Source organism: Thamnophis sirtalis, unplaced genomic scaffold, assembly GCF_051295495.1.
Source record: "Thamnophis sirtalis isolate CommonGarterSnake01/CBP01778 unplaced genomic scaffold, rThaSir2_p1.2 scaffold_3, whole genome shotgun sequence".
NCBI classification, from domain to species: domain Eukaryota; kingdom Metazoa; phylum Chordata; class Lepidosauria; order Squamata; family Natricidae; genus Thamnophis; species Thamnophis sirtalis.
Genome location: NW_028261383.1, coordinates 92,670,434 through 92,697,721, shown reverse-complemented (window position 1 = coordinate 92,697,721; position 27,288 = coordinate 92,670,434). Strand labels below are relative to the sequence as shown.

At 36.7% G+C, this 27,288-nt stretch overlaps 1 protein-coding gene across 1 annotated transcript; it reads left to right on the top strand.

Moving 5' to 3' along the window:
• The first annotated feature begins 22,420 nt into the window (after positions 1–22,420).
• Positions 22,421–27,043, top strand: LOC148048066 (kinetochore-associated protein DSN1 homolog). Its single transcript, XM_087711153.1, is given in 5 exon segments — positions 22,421–22,582; positions 23,072–23,144; positions 23,905–23,974; positions 26,360–26,544; positions 26,547–27,043. Coding segments are annotated over 5 exon segments (987 nt in total).
• The last annotated feature ends 245 nt before the right edge of the window (positions 27,044–27,288 follow it).

Below are 27,288 nucleotides of genomic sequence, written 5' to 3'. Positions count from 1 at the left end.
AGAAAAGAAAAAAAAAGAAAAAAAAGGAAACCACTCTTTGTGTTGATCTCAGCCCCCCATCTTTATCTATGCTTAAATAGTATAAATCATTCTATCTATATTTTATTCTCGTCTCTTACTTCTTTGCTATTTACCCCAACCTTCTGTAGACTCTCCCGTTCCTCTTCCTAAACTTTATGATCCCTTCCGATAAAATTTAAGCAACGTGATTCATGCCACATATTCAAATATTACTTTACAGAAGAGTAATCAAACTTTCCCTTCTAATAAAATTTAAACAGCATAAATGATCTTTCTTAACCTCCTTTTCAAACAATAATTCAAAATAATCTAACCAAGCTTCCCCTTCTTAGCGAGGTTTAAGCAGCGTAGATCAAGTATTACTTTACACAAAAATCAATTTCTATCTTAAAATAATTCCAACCAACTTTCTCTTCTAATAGGATTTAAATAACATAGTTCATTCGACATACATTTTACCCTCATCCCTTACTTGTCTGATATTTACCACTATCAGATTTATGCTGACATTGGTTTAAAATCTAACTCAAAATACTTTCAACCAACTTTCCCTTCTAATATGAGTTAAATAGCATGGATCATTCCACATATTCAAATAATACTTTCAGCAAGAGTCAGTTAACCTTCTGTTTTAAAGTAGTCCCTTCTAACAAAGTTTAAACAACATAAATCATTCCGCATTCTTTTTACACGTATCTTAAGATAATCCCAACCGGCTTTCTCTTCTAATAAGCTTTAAACAACGTAAATCATTCCACATATATTTTATCCTCATCCCTTGCTTGTCTGATGTTTACCACTATCAAATTTATGCTGACATTAATTTAAGATCTAGCTCAAAATAGTTTCACCCAACTTTCCCTTCTAATAAGAATTAGTCCGCTTTTTCTACCGGGGGGAGGTCTCAAACCCCCATTTAGTCCTCAACTTTGGCGAATATTTTGAAATGTCTAAATTCTCGATCTCCGTTTTTCTGCTTCTCCGAGGGAGGAAAGGCTACCCCCTCCATCTTGCAGCCACGTGGCCTGCCACTTGCCTTCTCCTTCCGCTTGTCTCTCCTCTCTTCCAAGTGAGTCAGGAAGTCCCGCCTTCAAAGTCCTACAATAGAAATCTCGAGCCTCCGAAACAGAATTAAGACGAAATCTTTGATTCTCAAATGTAACCGTGATGCCGGCAGGGGCCTCCCATCTGTATCGAATCTGTTGACTCCTAAGCTCTTTAGTTAAAAAGGTGTAGTCCCTTCTTGCTTTCAACATCTGGAAAGGTATATCTTTGAAGACAATCAGGTCCTGGTCATCAACTCGGAGACTGTTATTATGAAACTTTTGCACAATCGCGTTTCTAGATTCTTTTGTAGAGAAATATATAATTATGTCCCTCGGGAGCTGTCGCTGTTCCGCTATCAATGAGTTCTGGCGATAGATTTTCCGAATCTGCCAATCAAAGTTAAGTCCCGGGCTTCCCACCGCATGGGTAAAGGCTTCAGCAAAGGTCTGTTTCAAATTCTCTTGCTCCTTTTCACGGAATCCTCTAACTCTTATTGCAAATGCCTTCCTATTAAAATTTATCATCATAAGCTGTTCTTCAGTGTCTCTAATTTTTTGTTGTAAAATTTGAATATTGGTAGTCAAATTAAAATTAGCCTTCTCCAAGCTTTCCAATTTGTTCTCTATTTCAGCAGAATAATCTGACAGGGCAGACACGGCTGCGAACGTATTCACCTTCATTTGATTAACTTTAGACTTTAAATCATCATACAGTTCCAATACAAATTCCTTAATTTCTTGTTTTAAATCATTAAACATTTTAAGGAGATATTCCTGTGTTAAAAGTTCTCCAGTAGAAGGCATAGGAGACAAAGGCTGTGGTTCCAGTAAAAATTCTTTAAATTCTTTAGACACATTTGTAGCAAGGCGCTTCTTTGATCTGGGTGCCATAATAAATAAACAAATAAGCAGCGCTTTTGCTCCCCTCTGTTTCCAAAGAAGAAGGGTTTATTTTGTTAAGGAGCGGTCTGCAGGAAGGTAAAACCGGCTAAGTACATCCACTATCAATCACCCACGGAGAGAAATCGCCATTTTGAAGTCCGTTTAGACAAAGAAGTCTCTAAGACAGATGGTGCTGGTATTTAAGATAGTAATAAAAGCATAAATCTCACAGGAGTGGGACCCGCCCGTATCAATTCTAGCTTGAAAAAAACTTTGTTTTGTCCTGGGGGGGGCTAGCCTGTCTAGGGCTGCCAAAAAAAAAAAAAAAAAAGGCAGCTGAGAAGAACTGGCTGGAGATAAAAGCTCCGCTCCGGCTGGATCTAATCTCTATCCACAGCCAAAAAAAGAAAAAGGCTGTGGCTTACGAATAGACCCTCGCCTACAGAGCTACTCCCTGCCCCTTCCTTAGCCAAAAAGGGGTGCTATCTATGATCTTATTTAGATATACAGACCAGATCTCTGAGGAGCTCGGTGGAGCCCTCCTCGGCAACAGGCCACGCCCCCAGGAAGTCCATAGCCACAGAATTAGAGAAATTACAAACATGAAAACATATTATTATTGCATACGATGGTTTATAGCAATAGCAATTAGACTTATATATCACTCCAGAATGCTTTTTACCACACTTTGAATGGATGACAATGTCAGTATATTGCACCCAATAATATGGGTCCTCATTATATGAACCTCGGAAGGATGGAAGGCTGAGCCAACCTTAAAGACCCATCAGGATTGAACTGCAATGTTGCACTTTAACCACTATGTCACCAGGGTTCATGCATGATACATCAAATTTTTGTTTTATTATTACATTTATATTCCACTCATTTTGCAGTTATAAATTACCTAATCCTTTTAAGGAGTATACTAGTAAAATTCACTTCTAACCCTCAGATTTCATTGTAGCAATGAATCCCCATTGCTTTTATATGGAATGCTTACCATTTAATTTTGATTTTTGACAAGGATCCATGATCTTACACAGTGTTATTCCCATTCATACAATTACTATGAAAAACTTTTTTTATATTTAAGTTTTCATGACTTCACTTCTTACTCTATTTATGTAATTGTTCTTTTTACAGTGTAGAGTCTGAGTCTAGTTGGACTAGGGTAGACTACTCCATTTCTAGAACAAGATGGTAATTCAGAGAATCACAAGGTTTGCTGTTCAAAAAGTATCTAGTATCAGCCTGTTATGAACTAGCAGCTGTGAATTATAGAGCTGTAAATGCTGAATGATCCAGATAACCTCTCAGGATGCTAAGAAAAGTCTGGCCTCTTATTCATTAAGCACTCATCTAAAATCACATCTATACTAAGGGAGACATGGACATAGCACCATTTATTTTTTGTGAAATACAATCTTCTATCTCTGCCCACATCTGACTTTCCTACTCCTTTTCCTTCCTATACATAATCTACTGATTTATTTAAAGGATTTAAAATAACTCATTAGAAAACAAAGCAGGTGCAAAGTATAATGCATACAAGATTCCATGGGCTGAGTAAGGAATGATTCCATTCTGATGTGAAAGCTAATTAAAATGTAAAGGTTCTGGTGATTCCATAGTTATATCCATGCAATTTTCATGTCTACAGGCAGATGTTATACTTCTGCTGCCTTCAGGGTGTTTTTTTTGAACTGCTCTACTGTGGTCAATATGCTATGGTTGATCAACCTAGCATATTTCAGCTGATTGGTACTGGCTAGCAACCAAGTTCATCTCCAAGCTATAGTTGAATGTTATAGACTGAAAACTGATGAAGCCATGAAAGTTATAATATTTAGGTTGTCTGTGTTCCAGTCAAAGAGAGAAATAATGTATGTAGCAGTGGTTGGTTTGCCACTGAGATGACCACTGGGAGATTGGCTTTAGTTGGTATCCAAGTTTAGCAGATACATTCCTATCAATTAAGAAAACTATATAAAGGCAAACTAAAGTACCATTTGCACATTGTTTTGGTAATTGTTATTGTCTTTATTAGCCGAGAATTAGCTTTCATGACCAAGGCTCTGCATTTTCTGTCTTATGAGATTGCCTATCAGCTTTGCAAGGTAGTCAAGAGAAGAAGCAAGAGTACTAACCCTATCTTTATTGTAAGGATACATTATAGTGTCTTGAACATCTGAAAGCAGATCTTTCCTCCCTACAGTCTAAGATATTAGTGACGGTACCTTCTGGGATGTCCCCATTCTTTCTGTGAAGCCAGTGACACAATTCAGTTGTTCCTCCTATATCCTAATGCAGGGTATGTCACATGCGACAATGTGATGCTGTGCGTTTGACACCCCTGTCCTAAGGGCATTTCCACATACTATTATACTGCACAATACCTTGAATACTGCTTAAGGAGAAGACTAGCATCCAGGATAATGATGTGCAACTTTCAAATTGACAACAAAGCTTATTACACTAGAATATATGGTGGAACAAAATCTCATATTGGTTGTAGCAGTGGTGTGGACCACACAGGTAGCTTACTGAGCTAGATTCACAATGACAGGCAAAGTTAGAAAAAGAGGACACACTGTGACCTTTGACTGGCTAAACAATGGATAGAACTATATTTTACTTCCCCCTGCAAAAAAAAAAATCCACCCTACCTATAGTGTGTAGTGTAGCATAGAAAAAATGAAATATATACCAGAAGTGAAGTTCCGAAGTATAATTAGCATGGTATGTTAAAATGATGGGCATGATCTTGCTCACTGCAAAATAAGAAAAAGACAGAACTCCCCTCCTTTTTTTCAACAGGAGCTTAATGCTATTAAGAAAATGGGTTCACAGGAAGCAACAGTAAGCTTGCTTGCTGTAATACTAATTTCCTTCTGTGATTACATTAACTATGACAGCAGCAGTTGGAGCCACAAATAGGTGTTGCGTCTGCAAAGCAAATCAGGGAGCAGAGTGCAGAAGAACAGTTCATTAGGCTCCCAAACACGTCATTTTTACTATCCACAAAACAGAGAAAAAGGCATTAGGGCAGAAGGTTTGGAATATGATTTCTCCAAGTGAGCTCCTGCAAATCTTTAAATACAACACTTGGTTACTATTCTGTTCTCAAAGAAGGAAAAAGATACAGAAAAGGTAATAAGACCTGCCCAATTTCCAGATTTGGAGAGATGACTTTGTGGATTGAGCAAATTTAATATCATTACTATATTACCAACTACTCTATGCTGAAAAATTATCTATGACTCAACTTGATGACAGAGAATTTGCTTTTGAAAAGTTTAGTCATTTTTGCATATTTTTTTACTAATGAGATGGCAAAGAGATTTTGTTTTATTTACAGATGTGTAAATACCCTGTCTTTTCTTGTGCAACAAAATCTTCAAAAGTCTATAGATGTCCTTCCTGCCTTGCCCTGTTGCAATTAAATTCTTAGGGAGTTTGTGGAGGAAATTCCTTCCACTGGCAGCTTCTGAAAAATGGAAAAATGTTTCACAGAAGATTACACCATCAGTAAAACCTCCTCTTGCAGAAGAGATTGCTTTCACAGAGTGAAAGGACTGAAGCATCCTTAATAAATAAACAAACATGTAAGAATAGAACACCACAGAGATAAAAGATTCTGAGTGGCAAGGCCTTAGCTGTACTGTGTGATAATTTAAGTCAGTTCTCTGAAAGAGATGGGCAAAGAGGGAATCTTTTGCTTAGTGCCTCTACTCTGCTCACTAGAACAAAAAGCATAGCATCTGGAGCTGCAAATTCACCAATTAAGGTTGCATGTTCACATGTTGCTATTTGTCAAATCATAATCAGGAAGTGGAGATGATACTTTGCCTGGTTGATTCTGACTTGGCTCAGCATTTATGACTTTCTGACTTCTAAATTTCTACATTAACTTTAATGAATGGATTCTGTAGAATGTTGACATTTTGCCTAAGGTTCAAGCCTCAGAAAGGTTAAGCTGGTTTAATGAAGAGCAGAGAGATGACATCTGAAGCGCTTCTCCCAAATGCTATACAATGATGGCAACCAACCAATTTTCATGTACCTTTTTTTGACAGCCAGGATTTGCTGCATAATGAAGCTGCATTCTGTATAATGCATAAACATGGAACTTTTTTCCCCTTTTGGCCTGAAGACTGTGCAGAGAGTCCCAATCAATCAATCAATCAATCAAAAACATGGAAGACAAAGAAAACAAAACAAACAGGTAGATCTAATTTTACAGACATAGACACTGAATTAAGATTAGATCAAATTAAATTCTGACAATAAGAGATAAAATTATTTAATAGGTTTCTTACATGTTCCAAGGGTTTTGAAAGCCACAGTTAGAATGGACATGCAAGTATTTTTTACAAAACGTCTTAGAACAAAATCCACTGTCTCATATTCCATTTTGAATATGTATCATTATTCACTGAATTTCAAAACTCCAGGAAGGGAAGATTCGGAAGCAATTTCATCTCTCTGTTTTCTCTTTCATTGCCTCATCTACTAATCAGTACAAATGCAGAGGAAATGTTGTACAACAAATGTTTCAAATAATTATTATTCTTCCCTTCAGCATAGACTCAAAGAAGGTATTAATTTTAATTAATTTCTAGGGATGATAATGATAGTGCAAAATACACCCAAGAGAGTCCTATTGGGAAATAAAATGTAACAAAATAACAGGTTAATAGAGAGTTGGCAAAATGTGCAGAGGGATTTATGCAGAATGATCGTATTTTGCACAGAGCAAAATCATGGTGGAATGTTGCAAGTTTTTCTTCTAGAATGTAGTAATTTAATGTCATTGTATTCCTTATTCTTTTTTGCAACTTTATACATATAGTTTCATGTATTGCAAGTGGCAAAGAGAGACTGTAAAAATTCTTCAGTGGGGATTCAAATGGAGGTATAATTCTGTGCTCGGCATGAAAATGGCAGAGTTCTCCAATCTTTCCACCTTGGTGGACTGGTGGGGAGAGGAGATGATTCTGTGCAAGTTGCAGGCAAACATGCATGCATGCGCAGCTGTATTTGCATGAGTTGTGGTCATGCGCTCTCCTGCCACTCACACGAGTGGGGATGTTCATACACTCACCTGCTACTTCCGCAGCCTGGTTCCAAATGGCTCAAGGCCTGGTAGTGAGTTGTAGTCCAGGGGTTGGGGATCCATGTTTTACAATAAGACTTTCCAAAATTCTTTTCATAGATCTAAGCAACTAATGAACTGGGTATTCATCCAGGATGAATGAAAATAGATGATAAATGAAAACACTGGTTTTGTATAATTTTTTTTGTATAAATTTGCTATGTGAAGTACAAGAGACACCTTGATACAAAATCAAGCAGCTTTTATGTGCAGAGGTATCCATAGGTGATGATGGAGTGATTAAAGCAGCATTGCAGTGCTGTGATGGAGGCTCTGCCACTTCTGAACATGTGTCTTGTCCATGGGTATATGAAAAAGGCAATGCTTGCATTACTAGGTGTGTTGCTGCTTTTATCAAAAAATGGTGACATGATGGATACCTCTGTTTACCCTAATGCAATGAAGCTTTCAGTTTTGGAAAGCAGAGGCAATTAACATCAAATAAATTAGCTATCAATCAAATGGTGATGGATGAGGATATTCCCATGGCAATGTCAAAACAGTGCAGTGAATCAGGATGGGGAAGTAGGTGAGAAGTGAAGTTGGAGCTCCAAATTCCATGAGTAGAGATGCCCAATGTGAGATCTTGATTATGTACATTTCTGATAACAATATAAATAATGTACATTACATTTAACAAGGTACTAAAAGGTTAAACAAAACATTTTTCTTTACAAACAAAAACCTTTTTTTGTTAAACAAAAAAGAATAGTACACAATATTGATTGTTAGAAATAATTTTCTGAAAAGTTTGTGCTATTCAGCATAGTTGCCTATTAAATAGATTAAAGGCTTGGTATAATAGAATTATCTACATGGTCTCATGTGGGATCTGTTATCTAATTAATATAAGTGACAACAAATGACCATTCTATTTCTTAGCACTATTATATCTTCTTCCTTTGTATCATTTGTTTTCAATTCCTATGCTCTCCAAATTTGTCATATGGACTGAATGCCTCAGTTATAAGAATTTCTGTCACAAAACTGATTGGGTAAATAGGTTATTTGCTTTTGGTGCTTACTACAATAGAATAATCTGAAATAGCCAAATGTTTTAGAAGAGAGAATGAGGTTTAAGATCCTTATTCAAATACATTTTTAATTAATGCTAAGTTTCAGCTGTTATTAAATGTTGCTTAATCATTTATTGATTTGTTTTGTTCTTTCTGAGGGACTTAGTGGCTAAGACACTGAGCTTGTCAATCAGAAGTTTGGCAGTTCGGCAGTTCTAATCCCTAGGACCACATAACGGAATGAGCTCCCATTATTTGTCCCAGCTTCTGCCAACCTAACAGTTTGAAAGCACGTAAAAAATGCAAGTAGAAAAATAGGAACTATCTTTGGTAGGAAGGTAACTGTGCTCTGTGCACATTCGGCATTTAGTCATGCGAGCCACATGACCAAGGAGACATCTTTGGACAGCGCTGGCTCTTCGGTTTAGAAACAGAGATAAGCACTGCCCCCTAGAGTTGGGAATGACTAGCATACATGTGGGAGGAACCTTTACCTTTACCTTTGTTCTTTCTAGTAGAAAAAAAATATGTCTGAAGATTTTTTTAAAAGATAACATTACTTATAGGTCTATGCAGTTTCAACAGATTGCTTCCATTCAGCAAACTCTCAACCAAAGCTCCCCACTGAAATGAATTAATAAATCAAACCAGGAATGTTCATGAAAGAAGTTATATAATAGCATTTCGGAGTACTTCACAGGTCTGCTAGCTTTTCTATTGCTTTTGGAGTTCAGGCAATATCAGCATTGCAACTTCTACATACAGGGAAGGCAGACTTGTGTGATGCAATGGGCTCAGACATAAGAGTAATGCCTCATTAAACTGTCTGCCTACTGGAGTTCCTTCAGGGTGGGAGGTTTGACATTATTTATGTCTTCATTCAGTTTTTCATCCTTAATTGAATACAAACCTTCATTTTTCTTGCTCTTTTGTTAATTAAATGTTTCACTTCTACGGTAGTTCTTCCAATACAACTGAGATAACTGGTTCTTAACAATCTGCAAGAGTGATCTTTTAAATTCTACAAATTCTATTTTAAAGTTAACATTTGTAAGTGTTGGTCTAAGCTTGCTACTGTTTTAAAAAGGAACATGGGATGCTAGGCAGTGATAAAATTCAATTTTTTTTACTACCAGTTCTGTGGGCGTGGCTTGGTGGGTATTGCAGGGGAAGGATACTGCAAAATCCCCATTACCACCCCAGTCTGGGGCCAGCCAGAGGTGGTATTTGCTGGTTCTCTGAACTACTCAAAATGTCCACTACTAGTTCTCCAGAACATGTCAGAACCTGCTGAATTTCACCCCTGATGCTAGGGTTAAGAATGCAATTTTCTCCATGCGAGCCTCTTTTACCATGCTTGCTGAGTTTGTGACACTGCTTTGTCTACTTTCTGCTGTATTGTTAACTAACCTAGCCAGTACAGAGTACTGTTGGCAAGCTAGAGCTCTATCAGACCCAAATTCTATCCTGTTTCTTTCTTTAAAAAAAGGCCAAACTTATCACCATCTCATAATGGCAAGAGTGCTCATAATTTTGAGTCATGCCCCACAGAGGACATGTTTTGCCATAAGCATCTCATTAAAGCTAGAGTTGAAAGTTCCTTATCAACCAGCTGTGTCAATTTTCCTGTTGTCTCAGGAAACCCTTGATGAAATCCAGTTGAACCAGGGAAGGGTTAATGTGCTCTAAAAAATCTACTATCCCTTTGTTTGCCACCCTATTCTGCAAAAAATCACAACTTTTAACATTTTGAAACTCTCACATCAAAGTCCCCTGTCCCAGTCGTAAACAAATCTTAAAGCAACTTGCATTGAATCAATGTTGCTCTTGAACTGTAAACTTCAATCACATCTTGCTTTCTTGAGGTTTTAAATCTCCAATTCAAATCAAATCAGTGCTGATTTACTCAGATGTATTTTTTTTCAAATGACTTGTTTTCACCTGAAATTAAGAACTTTAGGTCTTTGATACCCATCGTGCTTTATCCTGTAACCCACATAGTTGTTAAAAATGAAGATAGTAACACAGATTGTTGCCAAATTATCTTCCGATAATTCCATTTTATGTTTCTGAATTAGTATTTTCCTAACAGTAAGTAAGCTTCTGTTAAAGTTCCTATAATTATCCATACAGAAACCTTCTTCTAAAATATTTGTTGATAAGATGGTACCACTTGTCATCAATATTGTTTCAAGTTATTTTTCTATCTGGAATTGCTGTACTTGACCTCTAACCACAATTGGGACTAGACTATTTGTTGCTAAGGGAGATGGTCATTAAGTGAGTTGCAGCCAATTTTATGATATATTTTTTTTGCTTTGAATTGTGTGATCATTAAGTGCATAAGGAAATTCGGCTTTCCCCACTGACTGTTTGTTGGAAGCCAGCGGGGAAGGTAGCAAATGGCAGTTAAATGATTGGGTCATATGAGTCAAGATAGTTGTAAGAAAAAAGTGGAAGAACTACTTGTCAGTGTGAGACTGGTTTTGTAAGTGCAAGGACTGAACTTTTTTCAGCACTTTCAAAGCTTACTAAATGTATGGATGTAAGTTAAAGACTACCTTGCTTTGTATATCTGATTTTTTCTCCTTTGAATTTCTCATTTCAGCCTCTGTAGAGTTTTCTGTATTTCACCAGCATTCAAGATCCTCCTGCTCTGTGAGTTTCTAAACTGTTCTCTTATCATTCCATTACAACTCTTTCTTAGGTAATTGACTTCCTTTCTCTCTTTTCCTTTCCCCTCTGTTTGGGGTGTTCCAATTATGTGGGACAGTATAATAAACACGGTGGCTCAGTGAGTAAGATACTGAGCTTATAGATCAGAAAGGTCGGCAGCTCAGCGGTTTGAATCCCGAGTGCTGCATAATGGAGTGAGCTCCCGTTACTTGCTCTAGCTTCTGCTAACCTAGCAGTTTGAAAAAAATATAAAAATGCAAGTAGAAAAAAAGGAACCACCTTTGGTGGGAAGATAACAGCATTCTACGCGCCTTCGACATTAAGTCATACTGGCCACATGACCACAGAAACATCTTCGGACAGCGCTGGCTCTTCAGCTTAGAAATGGAGATGAGCACCGCCCCCTAGAGTTGGGAATGACTAGACATACAGTATGTGCTAGGGGAACTTTTACCTTTATAATAAACAAGCAGCTTCCTCTTCTATGGCATGTTTCCACTAAATACATAAATAAGAATGTGAAGTAACAAAGCCTTGGGCTTCCATGTGGCATCTCTCTCTCTTTACAGATCCAAAGGTAAAATAAGTGTTTCTGTCATCTAGGAAAACTCTTAGCTGTGTCCTGATGCTTGAAAGTATTTTGTGTTATAGAAATAATCCATTTTGCCAAAGGAGGGTTTTTATCTGGGATTAAAATAAAATGATTTATTGGAAAAGAAAAAAACAACACTGATCAGCTTTAAATGAACTGTCACTGTAGTTTCAAGCCTCAAAAATATAGAATTTCCAGACCACTATCTGTTTCTAAACTGACAATTTTCCTTCATCATGAGAAAAAAAACAATAATAGCTGGTCCTATCCAATTTGTCTAATCTGTATGAGGAAAGAAATCAAAGACAAGCAATCAATATAGATTCATTTATTTTTTCAGATAAATACAGTCCTTTGCAAAGAAACAAGGAAGAAAAATGAGAGATGATAATGAACCCCAATCAATTGAAAGTCACAAGTAATTGTACATGCAAGAGTAAGCAGAAGTGCCTCCCAGAAGAAAGCAAGAAATCAGTTAGCATATATTCTGTCCATGGTTATTGGTTTCATCAGAGGAAATGACTGTGTTTGGAGCCACAATTATTAACCCCAGATACTGGCCAGAGCATAATGATATATTGGACTTGTTAAATATAGGCTGAAAGACTTGTTACTGTTGTGGTTTGATTGTTCTTTTGGAAAGAAAAGATAAATCAGTATATCAGTTAAGCCATAATATCAGCAAAGAAAGAGCTAGAAATTCAGATGGAAGGCAAGTATTCACAAAGGAAAACAAAGGTCCAGTTATGAAACACATTATTAGCTGATTCCATCTATCATCTCTGTCATCCTTCTTCATCATCCTCCAAAGATTATTCAATATATGAATTAGACTATCTTGCTCCATTAATTTCAACAGTATTAGTCATGTCAGGAATATAGCTTCAGAGTCACTCTGAATGAGATGGGCAGTCTCTAAATTTGATTTAAAAAATACAGCAATCTTAATGCTAAGGGCATATGTTTGCAACATAGTAATTAAATATATTAAGCTATCTTGCAGTAAAATAACTTTATGAATGTAATTAGTAAATTTCATTAATGGCTATTATTCCAGTACTGTTACATCATTTTATTAAAACCCGATAGTATTTTTTTAAATGCCTCAAATATCAAGTCAGTTGCATCTGTAGAAAAGATTGTGTATTCTCTAACTACCAACCTATAAGATTTGTGTTTTGCTTCTTGTTAAAGGATGAGGTGGGTTATAGTTAAATACTTCATGATAGTTTCTCTGATAAACTTAAAGCAAAGGGGAAAAATAGAGAACAAAAAAGTAACAGGGTGATAATTCTGAAGTCATGAAAAGTGTAAGAAAGACTTAGAGTAGATACACATGGTACATGTTTGCATTTACTCCACAAAATGATTTCACAGCAGTGAAAGTGGCAGAAATGGAAAATATCAGTTGTAATACAGCACAGTGAAAACTTACTGAATCTCTTTGAAGCCTAAGTTTGCATGAAAAAAGTGGTGGTCTTCTAGCCAAGGTTTTTAGTATAGAATAGAATAGAATAGAATAGAATAGAATAGAATAGAATAGAATAGAATAGAATAGAATAGAATAGAATAGAATAGAATAGAATAGAACAGAACAGAACAGAACAGAACAGAATAGAATAACAGAGTTGGAAGGGACCTTGGAGGTTTTCTAGTCCAACCCCCTGCTTAGGCAGGAAACCCTACACCACTTCATACAAATGGTTATCCAATCTCTTCTTAAAAACTTCCAGGGTTGGAGCAGTTACAACCTCTGGAGGCAAGTTGTTTTTATTTAGCTCTTTGAAGAACCTCTGCAGCTGACTGCAATGTCAGCAGCAAATATAAACCTGCTGATCACCTTCAAAATATGAAACCAACAGAAATCAACCATTCTAATCAGTGTGGTGACCTCTTCCTTTTATCTGTGTTTTCCTCCTTACCCTTGGAACACCTTTATTATTGATATATTGGTGAACCCGACACTTCCCCTTTTCTCTCCATGATTCCCATTGCATATTTCATGAGCTTAAATTGAAACATGCTCATAAGGCTTTTCCAAGCCGTTTGAATGACCTTCCACACAGGACTGACTCATCAAACAAACTACAGGCTTTCTTGACATTTGTAGCAGTGAATTATCTGGTTGGAAGATGCAATAAATAGGACCTATTCTGTTGCTGAGAACTCATAGAAGAGACAGGGGATCCTTTGCATTTTTGTATATATTTATATCCTCCAGGTGTTGTAATTTCTGCCAACAAAGTATGTGGCTTTTTCTGCAGATGTGGGGTCAGGTTGGTTCACACCTGGGGAGAGTAAAATCAAAACCTGATTTGGAAACAGATATGATGAAGCAATCTGCCTTCCTAATATCTCATACATATTTCAAGTTTGTTTTGTACTTGAGATATCACCATTGACAAATTATTCAGAGGGAAGAGGGAGAAGGGAGGAGGAAGGGGGAGAGGGGGAGAGAGGGAGGAAGGAAGGAGGGAGGGAAGGAAGGAAGGAAGGAAGGAAGGAAGGAAGGAAGGAAGGAAGGAAGGAAGGAAGGAAGATTTCAGATGCTCCAGCCGGTTGAGGAAGCTGGCAAGAAATTCGAAATTACTCCTGCTTCCACTGCTTTTTTGCCCATCAGTTTCTCTGTTTAAATAAGAAAATATCTCTGAAATGATGACCCAGTGGGCAACACGTTGTCTAATACACTATTAAAAGTCTTGTGTTTGCAACATTTAGCTGGATGAAACATTACATCACAAAGAGTGATAATTTGAAATTGGGGTTAACTTACAAAATGCATCCAAAATTCAGCATCTGTGATTCCTATGGGATTTAAATTGGTAACTTTATAATCAATTTGGAGGTTTATACTGGCCTCTCCTTCAGCTGCTGGAAGATCAGGTAGACCAGTCCTGCCATAGGTCTCTAGAGACTGAATACACTGGTTCCAGATATTAACTTCCAGAGTACAGTCATCTGGTGTCAGTCTGGCAGGAAGTTGAAAGTTGCTTCTGCTCTGGTTTCTTCTTTTTTGTCTTTGGTTTTTCTGTTTTGGTAAAGAAATACCTCTGAAACAATGACCCACTAGATATTTTTTGTGTTCTGTCTGTCTGTCTGTCTATCTGTCTGTCTGTATGTATGTATGTTAAAAAAGTAAGGAAGAAAAAAAGAAAAAATCAAAGATAAAGCTAAAAGTGCAAGAAAAAAGAAAGAGTATATGAAAAATAAATAAAAAGTATAAAACATGTAAATTTCAGTCGTTTCAACCTTATATTTTCCCATTGTTCAATCTGTTTTTGTAACCTACTTTGGCCTACTTTATCATGGCGCAGTGGTTAAATGCAGCACTGCAGGCTACTGCTAGATCAGCAGTTCAGCGGTTCAAATCTCACCGGCTCAGGGTTGACTCAGCCTTCCATCCTTCCGAGGTGGGTAAAATGAGGACCCAGATTGTTGGGGGCAATATGCTGACTCTCTATAAACCGCTTAGAGAGGGCTGAAAGCCCTATGAAGCGGTATATAAGTCTACTGCTATTGTATCATACATTCTTTTACTTCTTCTGTTTCACATTTGAATAAATGTTTATATATATAGTAGCAAACACATGCTCATTATTTGTATGCAATTCTATTACAAATTCTGTTTTATAGTGTTCAAAATCATAATTTCTGCACTCACCTAAACAGTCCTTTATCACTGAGGATCAAACATTCTGATATGGTGTCAACATAATGGAGCATTTTCCCAGGAGAGATCTGTTTCATTCTACCTCTTATCAACTTTCATTAATTATTACAGGGAACTTTCTAATACATTTAAATTAATTGGATTGTCTTTCAATAATGGTGCATTGTGATGACATTTTATTTATTTTATTTTATGCATTTTGTGAAATGTGTTTAATGGTTTTAGATGGAAAAGTGAGATTAAAAACAGATACAAACAGATAAGGGGGGGATGTTGTTAAAACTCATACACTGAGGGCTCATATAACACTGTCGGATTTCATCAGCTCAGCTAAGCATGGGATGCTGTAATAAAGCAAACTGTTTTGCTTCAAGGTTGGAATAGTACGTTGACAAGGAACATCAACAGAACACATTGCGATCTCTTCCCAAATCCCCTGGGGATATACTGAATATTTCTGAAAACTATTTATTCTGAAGATGTTGAGCCCCAAGAAAACAGTTTAACACCAAGTCACAACTAATGACTGTCTAATACAGGCTATGTTTTATGCATGGAACTGACAGAACTTTGAGCAAAAACTTCTCTGGAGAGATTAGAGTTTTTAATCTATTAATTTAGGAATGATCTTCATTCTTTAGAAAAATTAGCCCAGAGAAAGACATATTCTCATGTTTGACATTTTAACATATATAAAAATATTCTAGTACTGGCCTTCACTGTGCTTTGAGGCTTCAATAAATCCAGAAGTCAGGAAAATCACTACAAATAGAAACTGAAGAATCAGCTACTTATAACCAAATCCTATCTTATTTTCTAGGTGTAAATTCCTTTGTCTTTTCTGTTTCTAAATGCTTATTTTGAACAGGTTTTCCAAAAGAAAATATGCTTTTTAAATGCAGCTTTGAAAAGCATATCCCTGCTTAGCGTAATTATGTCTAAATTTTAATATAGTATCTTTAAAGGTGTTTTTATATGTTTTGAGTAATTAAATGTTAATTCATTACCAAGTTGGTGAAGATTTCTAGCCTTATTTACATGTTAGTTGCAATCAGGTCAGCTTGCACTTGAAATCTCAAATTCCTAGTCCTCAGGTTTTCCTTATGATTAGCTTTTCCATTGCACAGCCTCATGGTGAACATGAAACATTGGATGAATAAAGGCACTCCACAGCCATAACTAATACTATATTGACCATAATAGTCAAAGGATTAAGAATTCATTAAAAGCCCAAATTACTACCTGAGGTCATTCTGCCATTTTCTGGCTTGAACGTCACATCTAACCCTGCACTTACAGGGCCATCAGTTTTTGAAGAAACCAAAAAAATAAAACCAAAGTTCATGTAGAAAAGGGAAAAGTTCTCCATTTCAGATATGTTCTATATATCAATATATTCCAGGAGGAATTCTACAGATTCTTCAAGGCACTATCCAGAATTTGATCTTAATTTGATTTGGTTTTATTTATGATGATCCAATTCTGAAATGTCATCTGCCTAGGATCACAAATAGCCAAAAGGTTAGAAATTGAACCTCATCCTAAAATAGGCAACAAAAATCCAATCCAAGATGGGTGAAATTAGTTTCCCTAGCTTTTATTACATTTTCAATATATATTATCTGCCAAACTTACTATGTAAGTTTGTGTGTATAAATGTAAATGTACAATTTACATTTATACACACAAATTAGTAATATCCTCTTATCAATGACCCTAGCTGCCAATCTGATACATTTTTGAATGGGAGTGAACTGATGTCCCATGGTATAATCCTCCCAAGCACACTCAAGGTCAGTGAGATAGAGGGGCAAAACCAACCACATGTTATTTTTCACTCAAAGGTTTGCATAATGAACATAAATTTGGGAAATAAATAATTTTAAAAGTCATCATATAAGCTTCTAGCAGTTTTTAATTTGCAAGAAGAAAAAGAAAAATCCTAAAGTGAAAGAGTGCATACATTATCTGAAAAACCTATACTGGTAAACATGTATCAACTTTGAATATTAATTTTTTTTTTTAGATTCTGTGCAGTCAATTTTCCATCACCCTTTTTTCTAGTAATGCTATAACAAAAGTGTAACTATCTAAGAATAGTCAGTTAGGAACTTATGACCCTTAATTAAAATAAACAAAAAAATGGAAATGCAAGAGATGGATGGGTGGATAATTTGCCATTTTTAAAATTAAACTATTAATTTTTAAAAGCTTACTTTGTGTACTAGAAGTGGGAAACCTCACAGCAATTATAAACATCCAAGAATTTTAGATGAATATTGTTTTACTGTTCTTCCACCATCCAATTTTAATTTTTTTAGCATGGTTCTGGATGTATTTCAGAATCACAAGCATATTGAAAATGCATAAAAGCCAGCTGCTGTTACTTGCCCTAGAGAAATTCAGAATATTGGAAGTCTTTCTTAGTAGTCAAAGTATGTGCTCAGTGGATTAAATTGTCAGCCTAGTTAACACAAGGGGAAAACCACTGGAAACAGAAACTGTGATCTGTGCCTTAAGGCTTTTTGGTATTTCCAACACAGCCAGTGACTGCAGACATCAAAAAAATGACTCCCATGTCATCATATAAATGTTAAGATTGGGATTTTCTAAAAAAATCTAGCTATGGGACCTATTTTTAAAAGATTTATTTAGACGTTTTAAACATATATGCATTGAAATGCTTTTGCTCCATGCTGAAAATTGGCAGGATATCACTGTTTGAATATTTTTCCTGGTAAAATTCAGCAACAATCCTTGGTGTTTCTGACTAGCTTGTGAAAAATGATTGATGGATTATGTACCCACAATAGCCAGAAATTTTATGCTGTAGCAATATTAAGCAATTCCATAACTTGTCCCCAAGAGTTATCTCTAACTTACCCTTGAAAATTAGCAGCACAATAGCCATTGGATACCTCTCCCAAATCTTTAATGCAGTAGTCACCAACTGGTGGTCAGTGGACCACTGGTGGTCTGCAAGAAAATTATGGTGGTCCACAGGAAAAATATTTTCATTTTTTATATTGCACTAAATCAGGGGTCCTCAAACTATGACCCCTGAGTCACATGACCACCTAGCCATGCTCACAAAGCCAATAATTAGGCAGATCATATTAGTGGTCTCTGGGATTTAAATTTATGAATTTAGTGGCCCCTGAATTCCAAAAGGTTGGTGGCCCCTGCTTTAGTGCACACCATAACATTCCGCACACCATAATTCAAAAGTTAGAACAAAAGACAAACCATTCAAGGAATTTCTATAACCTATCCTAATTATTGTGCTGTCCCACTCACACAAAGACTGCCTACCCCTGGAACAGGCCTCAGCAAGGGAGAGAAAATTCAAATTCAAATATGCAAAAATACAAAGAATAGAATAGAATGGAATGGAATAGAATAGAATAACAGAGTTGAAAGGTACCTTGGAGGTCTTCTAGTCCAACCCCCGGCTTAGGCAGGAAACCTTATACAATTTCAGACAAATGGTTATCCAATATCTTCTTAAAAACTTCCAGTGTTGGAGCATTCACAACTTCTGGAGGAAAGTTGTTCCACTGATTAATTGTTCTAACTGTCAGGGAATTTCCCTTCAGTTCTAAGTTGCTTTTCTCCTTGATTAGTTATAGAGAGCTTTTAAGTATACAGAATTGGATAATATATTCTTCAGAGATTGCATAACTAAACCTGAGCATTTGCTTTGATAGCTGTGTATTTTCAATTACTCGGAATTCAAAATGATTGTTTCATGATCTCTGCATGGTGCCTGGTACTACAAAAGAGATACTATCCACTTTGCCGAATTGCTTCATGTCATGCAGGTGGTATATCTTGTTGAGATATAACGATGATATGAGTCATTTCCTTGATTGCATGTGGCAATTAGTAATGGAAAAGGAGATCCCAGAAGCAAGAAGACAGGTTTGTATTCTAAAAGAAGGAAGTAGCATAACTCTGCACCATTATTTTCAAAAGATGATTTGCTTGAAACTTCAAATCAAAACTTTATTATAGATCAGGAAACGCAACAATAAAAATGCATAAACCTAATTTATGAATGCAACTAAAAGTGGACATAAATGAAATAAGTTAATTAACATAGTAACAACTATACAGATAACAGTATCAATCATCCAAATCTGTACTAAACTTGAATTGTAGACAGGACTAGTAGAACAAATAGTGGCACAGAATCAGGAAATATATCAAGTCAAATCAAAGCTAAGCAAATCCACTCTTTGCACATCTCTACTAAATAATAATCTGAAGGCTGCAATAAGCTGGGGTGTGTAAATTGTGCACTGCACAAAGGTGTCATGTCATGGAGAATGCCAAACAATGAAAATAATAGTAGCTCAGTGCTACATTGGATGATGACAGTTTGATGTAAGAAGTCCATTCAGTTACTAATATGTGTGTCTATGCATATATTTTAGAAGAAATGGGAGAATGAAGAACCGGTAAGCTAAAGCTGCCTCAGTTGATACTCTGGTGGCAAAAATATTTTTGTACAATGGTGCCTCATAGGTCAATAATAGCCTTCAGTAAAATGTACTACTGTAAAATGTACCACCATTATTATTCACCATTGTTGCTTGTAACAGTGTAGGCTGGGAAACATTTGCAAAGATGAGCACACTGATAAAATACATTCAAGATTTACTGAAAAGCTCAAAAAACTAATAAAAGTCAAGTACATTTCCAGGAGATTTCATGGACCTGTCCATCTTGCTTTTCTTAGCAACAGTAAAAAAAATGTTTCTCATTATATTCTTCCAGGAGATGATAGATAGATAGATAGATAGATAGATAGATAGATAGATAGATAGATAGATAGATAGATAGATAGATAGATGATGGATGGATATGATGTTGATGTAGATGTATTATTTCCAGTCTAGTTGATAGCTTTATGATTCTGAGGAGTTTTCTATTCAAGGAAACTATAATTCCAGCAAGACCTAATGCTGCACAGCATTTTTGATAGTTTCTGCATTCTTGGTCTAAATTACGAATTAGTAAGTTCATAGTCATGAGATTTCAATGACATATTTATTTGCACAACCATCTAAGCGGGGTTTTCTATATATAAAATCAATAAGTGCAATTTGATAGTACTTTGAAATTGTAATGCTGGAGGTTGCATTTTATAAATTGTTTTTTGAAGGACTTCAAATTTACCTCAGATAAAGATAAACCTCTTTGATAATCTCTTTGAAGATCAGACCACACTTATTTTAAGAAAAGGCATGGAAATAAAATAGCTATTTCCTTCATAGCTTATACAGACTTGCATAAAATGTTCCAATTTTTTTCTGCAATGCCTCCATCAGGTGACTTATTTCCACAATTTATGTTCTTGACATTAATTACTTTCCTGAAACTTATCATTAAATGAAGTTTCTCCAATGGCATTTGTGGTTTTGTTTACACACATCTTGTAGCACATAATTCATCTTATTTTAATATTACTTAAGAATATACCGACTGTTTCGGAAATTTAATTTAAGTAAGAACAGCAAAGGGCTGGCTTATTGTTGAAAAATGAAAGGCAAGAGTTATCTAGAAATCTCTTGTACTTGCTAGGTTGAAGATTTGAATGTATTTATTTGAAAAAATTATATTTCTGCCTACTTCTTTATATTTAAAATAAAAGGTAGATTTCTTAAGAAACACATTGAATAGAAAATCCTTGTTTCTACTAAGCTACATTTGAGAAAGACAATTAAAAAACACAAAGGTCCTTTTTAAAAAAGAGAGATTCTTTTAACAATAGCCCAGATGAATATAGATGCATGGACAATATACATCTATTTGGTAGCCACAATAGCATTATTAAAGCTGTATTTGCTCTTATATGCATGCTGTGGAGCTTTGATTACAGCAGTGTGGCAACATCTTGAAGACCCCTCTTCTGATCTCTCTCCATTTGCCTTAGTGGCCAAAACATTTCCTAGATGCAAGGAGATAATGCAGTCTCCAACATGTTGCTTGTCCTTTGCATTTTCCTGTAATCATTAACAGAACAACACTCAGAATGAAATTGAAAAAAGCAAAATAGAAATCAGCCCTAAACTCAGAACTGATTCTTTTGCAAATATTTAAAGAAACTAGATTAATATGCTAAATGAGATCTATAGGAAGACAATATTATTGAAACACTCTAGAACCTTGTGCCAGTTTCGTAAGCCTTCAAATGTCTAAAGAATCTGTAGTAATCCAGACTGTTTTTTTCCTTAGAACTTTTTCTCTCTCTATTTTCATAGTCAAATGAATCCAAGTATGAGTCTTATGTAGTTGTAGTTGTAGTTGAGTTTATTTATAGGCCGCCCTTTTCCCTGAGGGGACTCAGGGCGGCTAACAACTTGTATGGGAGGGGGAGACATACAATAACATAAAAACACAATATATAATTAAAACCAAGCAACATTCATACAACATTCGGGTGGGGGCGGACTATGGTCTTACCCCCAGGCCTGGCGGGATAGCCAGATCTTGAGGGCTGTGCGGAAGGTCTGAAGGGTGGTGAGGGTACGAATCTCCACGGGGAGATCGTTCCAGAGGGCCGGAGCTGCTACAGAAAAGGCTCTCCTCCGCGTAGTTGCCAGCCGGCACTGGCTGGCAGATGGCACTCGGAGGAGGCCTAATCTGTGAGATCTTATGGGTCGAGTGGAGGTGATTGGCAGGAGGCGGTCTCCCAAGTACGCAGATCCACTACCATGAAGGGCTTTGTAGGTAGTAAGAAGCACCTTGAAGCGCACACGGAGATCAACAGGTAGCCAGTGCAGCTCGCGGAGGATAGGTGTTATGTGGGCGAACCGAGGTGCACCCACAATCACTCACGCGGCCGCATTCTGGACTAGCTGAAGCCGCCGGATGCTCTTCAAGGGCAGCCCCATGTAGAGCACATTGCAGTATTCCAGCCTAGAGGTCACGAGGGCGCGAGTGACTGTTGTGAGAGCCTCCCGGTTCAGGTAGGGTCGCAACTGGCGCACCAGGCGAACCTGGGCAAATGTTCCCCTGGTCACAGCCGACAGGTGGTGATCAAAGGTCAGCTGTGGATCCAGGAGGACTTATCCAAGTTGTTATAATAAAGTCGTAATTGGTGAAAACTCTGCATTTTCCTGGATGTTTTATTATTGCATTGTGTTCATATTATAACTGAGGAATCCAGAAATAATGAAATCATTATTGTATATTCTTATTGTTTGGCGAAGAAAATAAAAAGTTGCTTATGTGAACAAATATCCATTTACGCATGTATCTATTATAGATTATCATCACATTTTACTGATATTCTTGATTCTGAAAAAGTATGAATTTTTGATTTTCATTGTTCTTTTATTTAAAAGGAGGAAAATGGTTTATACAAGAGTTCAGCAAACCAGCATTATTCTGCTTGAAAGGCAATCATTTGGAATATCCATTTGTGGAGTTCATAGTGTGAATGTGATGATTAAGTACCTCTTTCTTGATGGGAAGTCTATTGAACAGCATTATTACCACAATGCATCTCCTAAGGTGAACATGCTGTGCTGTTTTAATAGACCCAAATAACTATCATTTTCATCCTTTATGCTAGTTTTGCTTATTTATAGTGCATGCTAAATCCTACATTTACAGCTTCTCAGGGCATACATTATGAATGAAAACAATTTCCACAAAAGGTTCAAAATTAAATAAAAGCATGACATATAAATTTCAGTGATTCAAATCAAGCTAAAATATTTTATGCAATGGGAAAATATCCTGGTATTATCCATTCTTCACGGACTCATCACAGGGTTTGAATATCAACTTGCTGATTTGAAAAAGAAACCATTTATTTCCTTCCAACGGTATGCGTGCTGGGGCATGGACTCCCACAGAAAGGAGAGACAGGTGTAGAAGTCTTTAGATTTGGGGATGGACAGGTTGAGATCAAGCTATCATTAGGGAGGGAGGAAATAGGCATCATGAAAGAGAGGTAAAATTACCTAATTGTTAAGGTAACTATGTTTTTTTATAAAGATAGATAAACAACGAAAGCATATGTGCCTAAGGACTATTCCATTGACAAAGAAAATCTTCAGCCATTGGAAAGGTAAGTTCCGCAGAGGTCCTCTGTAGGTTGTCTAGTTAGTGGTAGACTTAAATTTCACCCAGGTTTATGAGTGTGCAGAGGATCAACCTAATGAAAGCAATGTCATGGTTTTGAAGTTCCCCACTCATTTTTAGATGGGTCATTACATTGCATGCAGAGCCCAAAAAAGTGAATCTTAAAATACAACATTGTAGACATTGCTGCCATCCTATTCCCAATCCAAACCTTAATTACTACATCTTACTAGTTGTGATATTTTAGTGAACAAATGGGATAAAACCAATATGAGCTTAATAAGAAGAAACATGGTGTTAAGCATACTAGGAAAGTAATGACTGTGGGTTTTTATACAGCATCAAAACTACTTTGTAGAATTCAGTTCGTATTTCATATATTGCATCATGGTCTTACCAGTATCTGTTGCCCACAGACTGTTTTATCCATACTTATTCCCAGTATGGCTGGGGCTGCATGTCAGAATCTCTGAATTCAGTTATGCTGTACTGGAACATCTGGATAGATCAAATTTAGCAATTGGAATCTTGATACACAGATGACTCATTCATTGCAGACATTAAACAATAGCCATATAGTTCATAGAGAAGAGTAAGGTTGGGCAAGGTTGTTTTATGTTTAAAGGGCAAATGTACCTTGACATAATCTTACAGTTATGACCTGAATTTATAAAATACTATACTTTAAAGTCACTACCTAAATATAAATTCAATTATACGTAAGTCAACATTTCTCACTATTTAAGCTGTGACTATAGAGTATTACAAAGTACATTCTGCTCCTAAATTCATATTTCCTGAACTTCAAAAAGCAAAGTAATTACAAAAGGCAACTCTTAAATACCAAGAACAGTTGCTTCAGATGTTAATAATATTTGTACAGGACATTTCATAGTACTTTGATTTTATGCCTTTTTTTTCCTTTTGGGAGGTTCTTAATTTTCTTTTCACCCATTCCATTTAAACATTGACATTTTTGAGCAGATCTGGAAGCCCTTTCTTCATGATTTGTGGAGGAATATCATGTCGCTGGTGAATACACCGCAGTTCTGAAAGTAGTTGTAATTGTAGGAAAAAATAATGAAGAAGTTGTTCAAGTGAATCATTTGAGTGGTTCCAAAAATAAAAGCCCCTGCTTTTATTTTGTTTTATATATATAGAAAATATAAAATACATATTTTTATTAATAATCTTTATTATAATAGTAAAATCTAATACAAGCAAAACTTAAAGAAAGAGAAGAAAAAGAAAGAGTAAAATGCAGGAAAAAGGAGAGAAGACAAAGTATATAATAAAAGAATATAATAAAAATGGAAACAAATAAGGAAATAGCTTTCAACTTTCATCACAAGTATAAATAAATCTAGTGACTCTTTACCCCTTTAAAGTTAGAAGCTATTATCTCTACATCCCTTATTCCATTCCTTATTTAAGCAGTTCATTCTTCATTGCTTTCACTTTCATGGTGACATCTTCACTCTGCCATTCTTTTCCAGGAAATTTGCCATCATAAACTTTGAGCTTTTAGAGCCGAGGTGGCGCAGTGGTTAAATGCAGCACTGCAGGCTACTTCAGCTGACTGCAGATCTGCAGTTCAGCTGTTCGAATCTCACTGGCTCAGGGTTGACTCAGCCTTCCATCCTTCCGAGGTAGGTAAAATGAGGACCCGGATTGTTGTTGGGGGCAATATGCTGACTCTGTAAACCGCTTAGAGAGGGCTGAAAGCCCTATGAAGCGGTATATAAGTCTAACTGCTATTGCTATTGCTATTGTAAAAAGCAGTCCTTCTAGTATACGCACGCTAAATAAGATGTGTCAATTACTTTTGATATTTTCCAAAAATATGTTACTGTCAGCCTCTGCTTTGCTGCTGCTTCGGCTGCCATTGAAACGGGGAGGGGGTGCAGGGTATTTGGGAAGGGAATCATTATGTGCTGGAGGAAGATTCTAGACGCTGGTCTGACCATCTCATTGCGCATGCGGAGGAAGGGAGTTTCCCGCGAAGGTTAACTGTCCAGCATTCCACCCTGATGATGTTTTTTGAAGATATCTCCCACCTGACAGTTGGCTGAATTATAATTGGACTATGGACTGGGTGCCAAGGGGAGGGGATTGAACTATACATGATATTATTTACTTTCGCGCCTAATTAACCAGATTCAGCTTTGCTTCGCTACTATTCATTTGTAATTAGTAAAAGTACACTTAATTTCAAGCAAATAGGGTTGAGTGGTTTCTTTCCTGATTATTAAATGAAGTAGCATCTGACAGTTACTGCACCTTATGAAGTTCTTTTGGTTGAGTTATACTTTATAACATGAAGTCATTTAGGACTCCACAACTATTGCAAGGACTGTAAAGCTGCTCATTCCAATACCCATGTTATTCCAAAACACAGGCTAGGATTCATTGAAAAAATAATGTCTCTGATATAATATACAGTATATTTCAGAGTATAGTGGAATAATACATGAGGAGAATGCACTACAGCTGTTGTTGCTAAAATGAAGAGGCTATCTTATTACCTCCCTTAATACATATATTGAAATACCTATCTTTTTATAGTCCTCTCAATATATCAGTAAATCAAAGCTCTGTTATCAACAATCTTTCAATACATAAACTTCAACTGCATCTGAATTTAAAGATGGCCAGGTTTAGCAGCAACTTTAATAAGAGCTAAATGACCATGAAATCTGACTCTCCACCTCAATCAACCTCTGTGAAATCATTTGAAACAAACTAATCAAATTTTCAGAGCGCAACACATTATAAAACCAATTTTAAGCTATGTATAATTAAATGTGTGGCTATTCTACTTCTGCAACTGATCTGTGCCAGTTTATCTCTTGTAAATCCCATGGGCCTTTTCTGTTCCCTAGGGACATAGATTCACAAGTAGCAGGCAGGGCAAGAAGCAAATCAGGCTGCTGACAGAACACATTGTGTTTCCAGATTATGCTTGGATGCAACCCATGGTCTTAGCTTAGAGTAAATAGCAAGAGCGCTTAGATTTATATACCGCTTCATAATGCTTTACAGCCCTAAGCTGATTACAGAGTCAGCATATTGTCCCCAACAATCTAGATCTTCATTTTACCAACCTTGGAAGGATGGAAAGTTGAGCCAATCTTGAGCCGGCCAGGATCAGTCAGTGGAGTTAGCTTGCAATACTGCATTCTAACCTCTGATTCATCACAGCAGGGGTCGTATTTACTTATCTTCCCTGTTGGTTGGCAAATGTGAGCATGCACCTTTTGCACATGCACTTAGCCTGGATAAGGCAATTAGCCTGGATTTGCCAGAGGTTGAGAGAATGGCAGCACTCCTTCTTTCTAGTTTCCAGTACTCTGCCCAAAAGCTTGAGCAGTCTCTGGGGCACATGGAGGCTTTGATTTGGAAACTTTTCAGCAGAATGTGAGCTCACTTTCAGAAGAGCTGAGGCTCCATACAAAGAAACTGATCCTGGATGGAATGGTGCAGAAATGCTTTGATGACCCCAAATGTGGTCTGTCGGATCCTGCATTCAATAAGTTGGTGATTACCTTAAAGGACACAATTGTGAAGTTTTCAGCAGAGAATCAAGCTTGGGATGAGCTACTTCTGTCTTATCAGAAAAAAATGGATGAAATATCCAGGCAGCTAGAGTCATGCGAGTTGAAACAGGCACCAGAGGAATCTTTCAGCTACCTTGGGACATCCCAAGCCCATGTACTTCAAGCCAAGCCAGACTATCAGAAAATACTAGATTGTCAAGCAGAAGTCTTTTATTGCCTAGAGGGAGTGCTTGATGAAATCAGTCAGTTGGGGAAAGTTTGTCAGACCTATGCAGCTTTTCATTCTGTGTTTGAGTGTATTTTTTTCCATTCTACGATGAACATTTGATGAATCGTAGACAGGTGTGTAAAAGTCTTGTAGTATTTTTATCTGTTTTGTCTTGTACTGTCTTCAATATTCCGAGGCAGTGGATCCAGGAGGGCCCCTTGGTTTACTGAGGAACTCTGGGAGATGAAGCGCCGAAAGAGACGCCTAGAGCAACGATGGAGATCCAGTAAGTCCGAGTCAGACCGAGCGCTTTTAACATCCAGCATCAGAGCCTACCTTCGGGCAATTAGGATGACGAAAAGAAC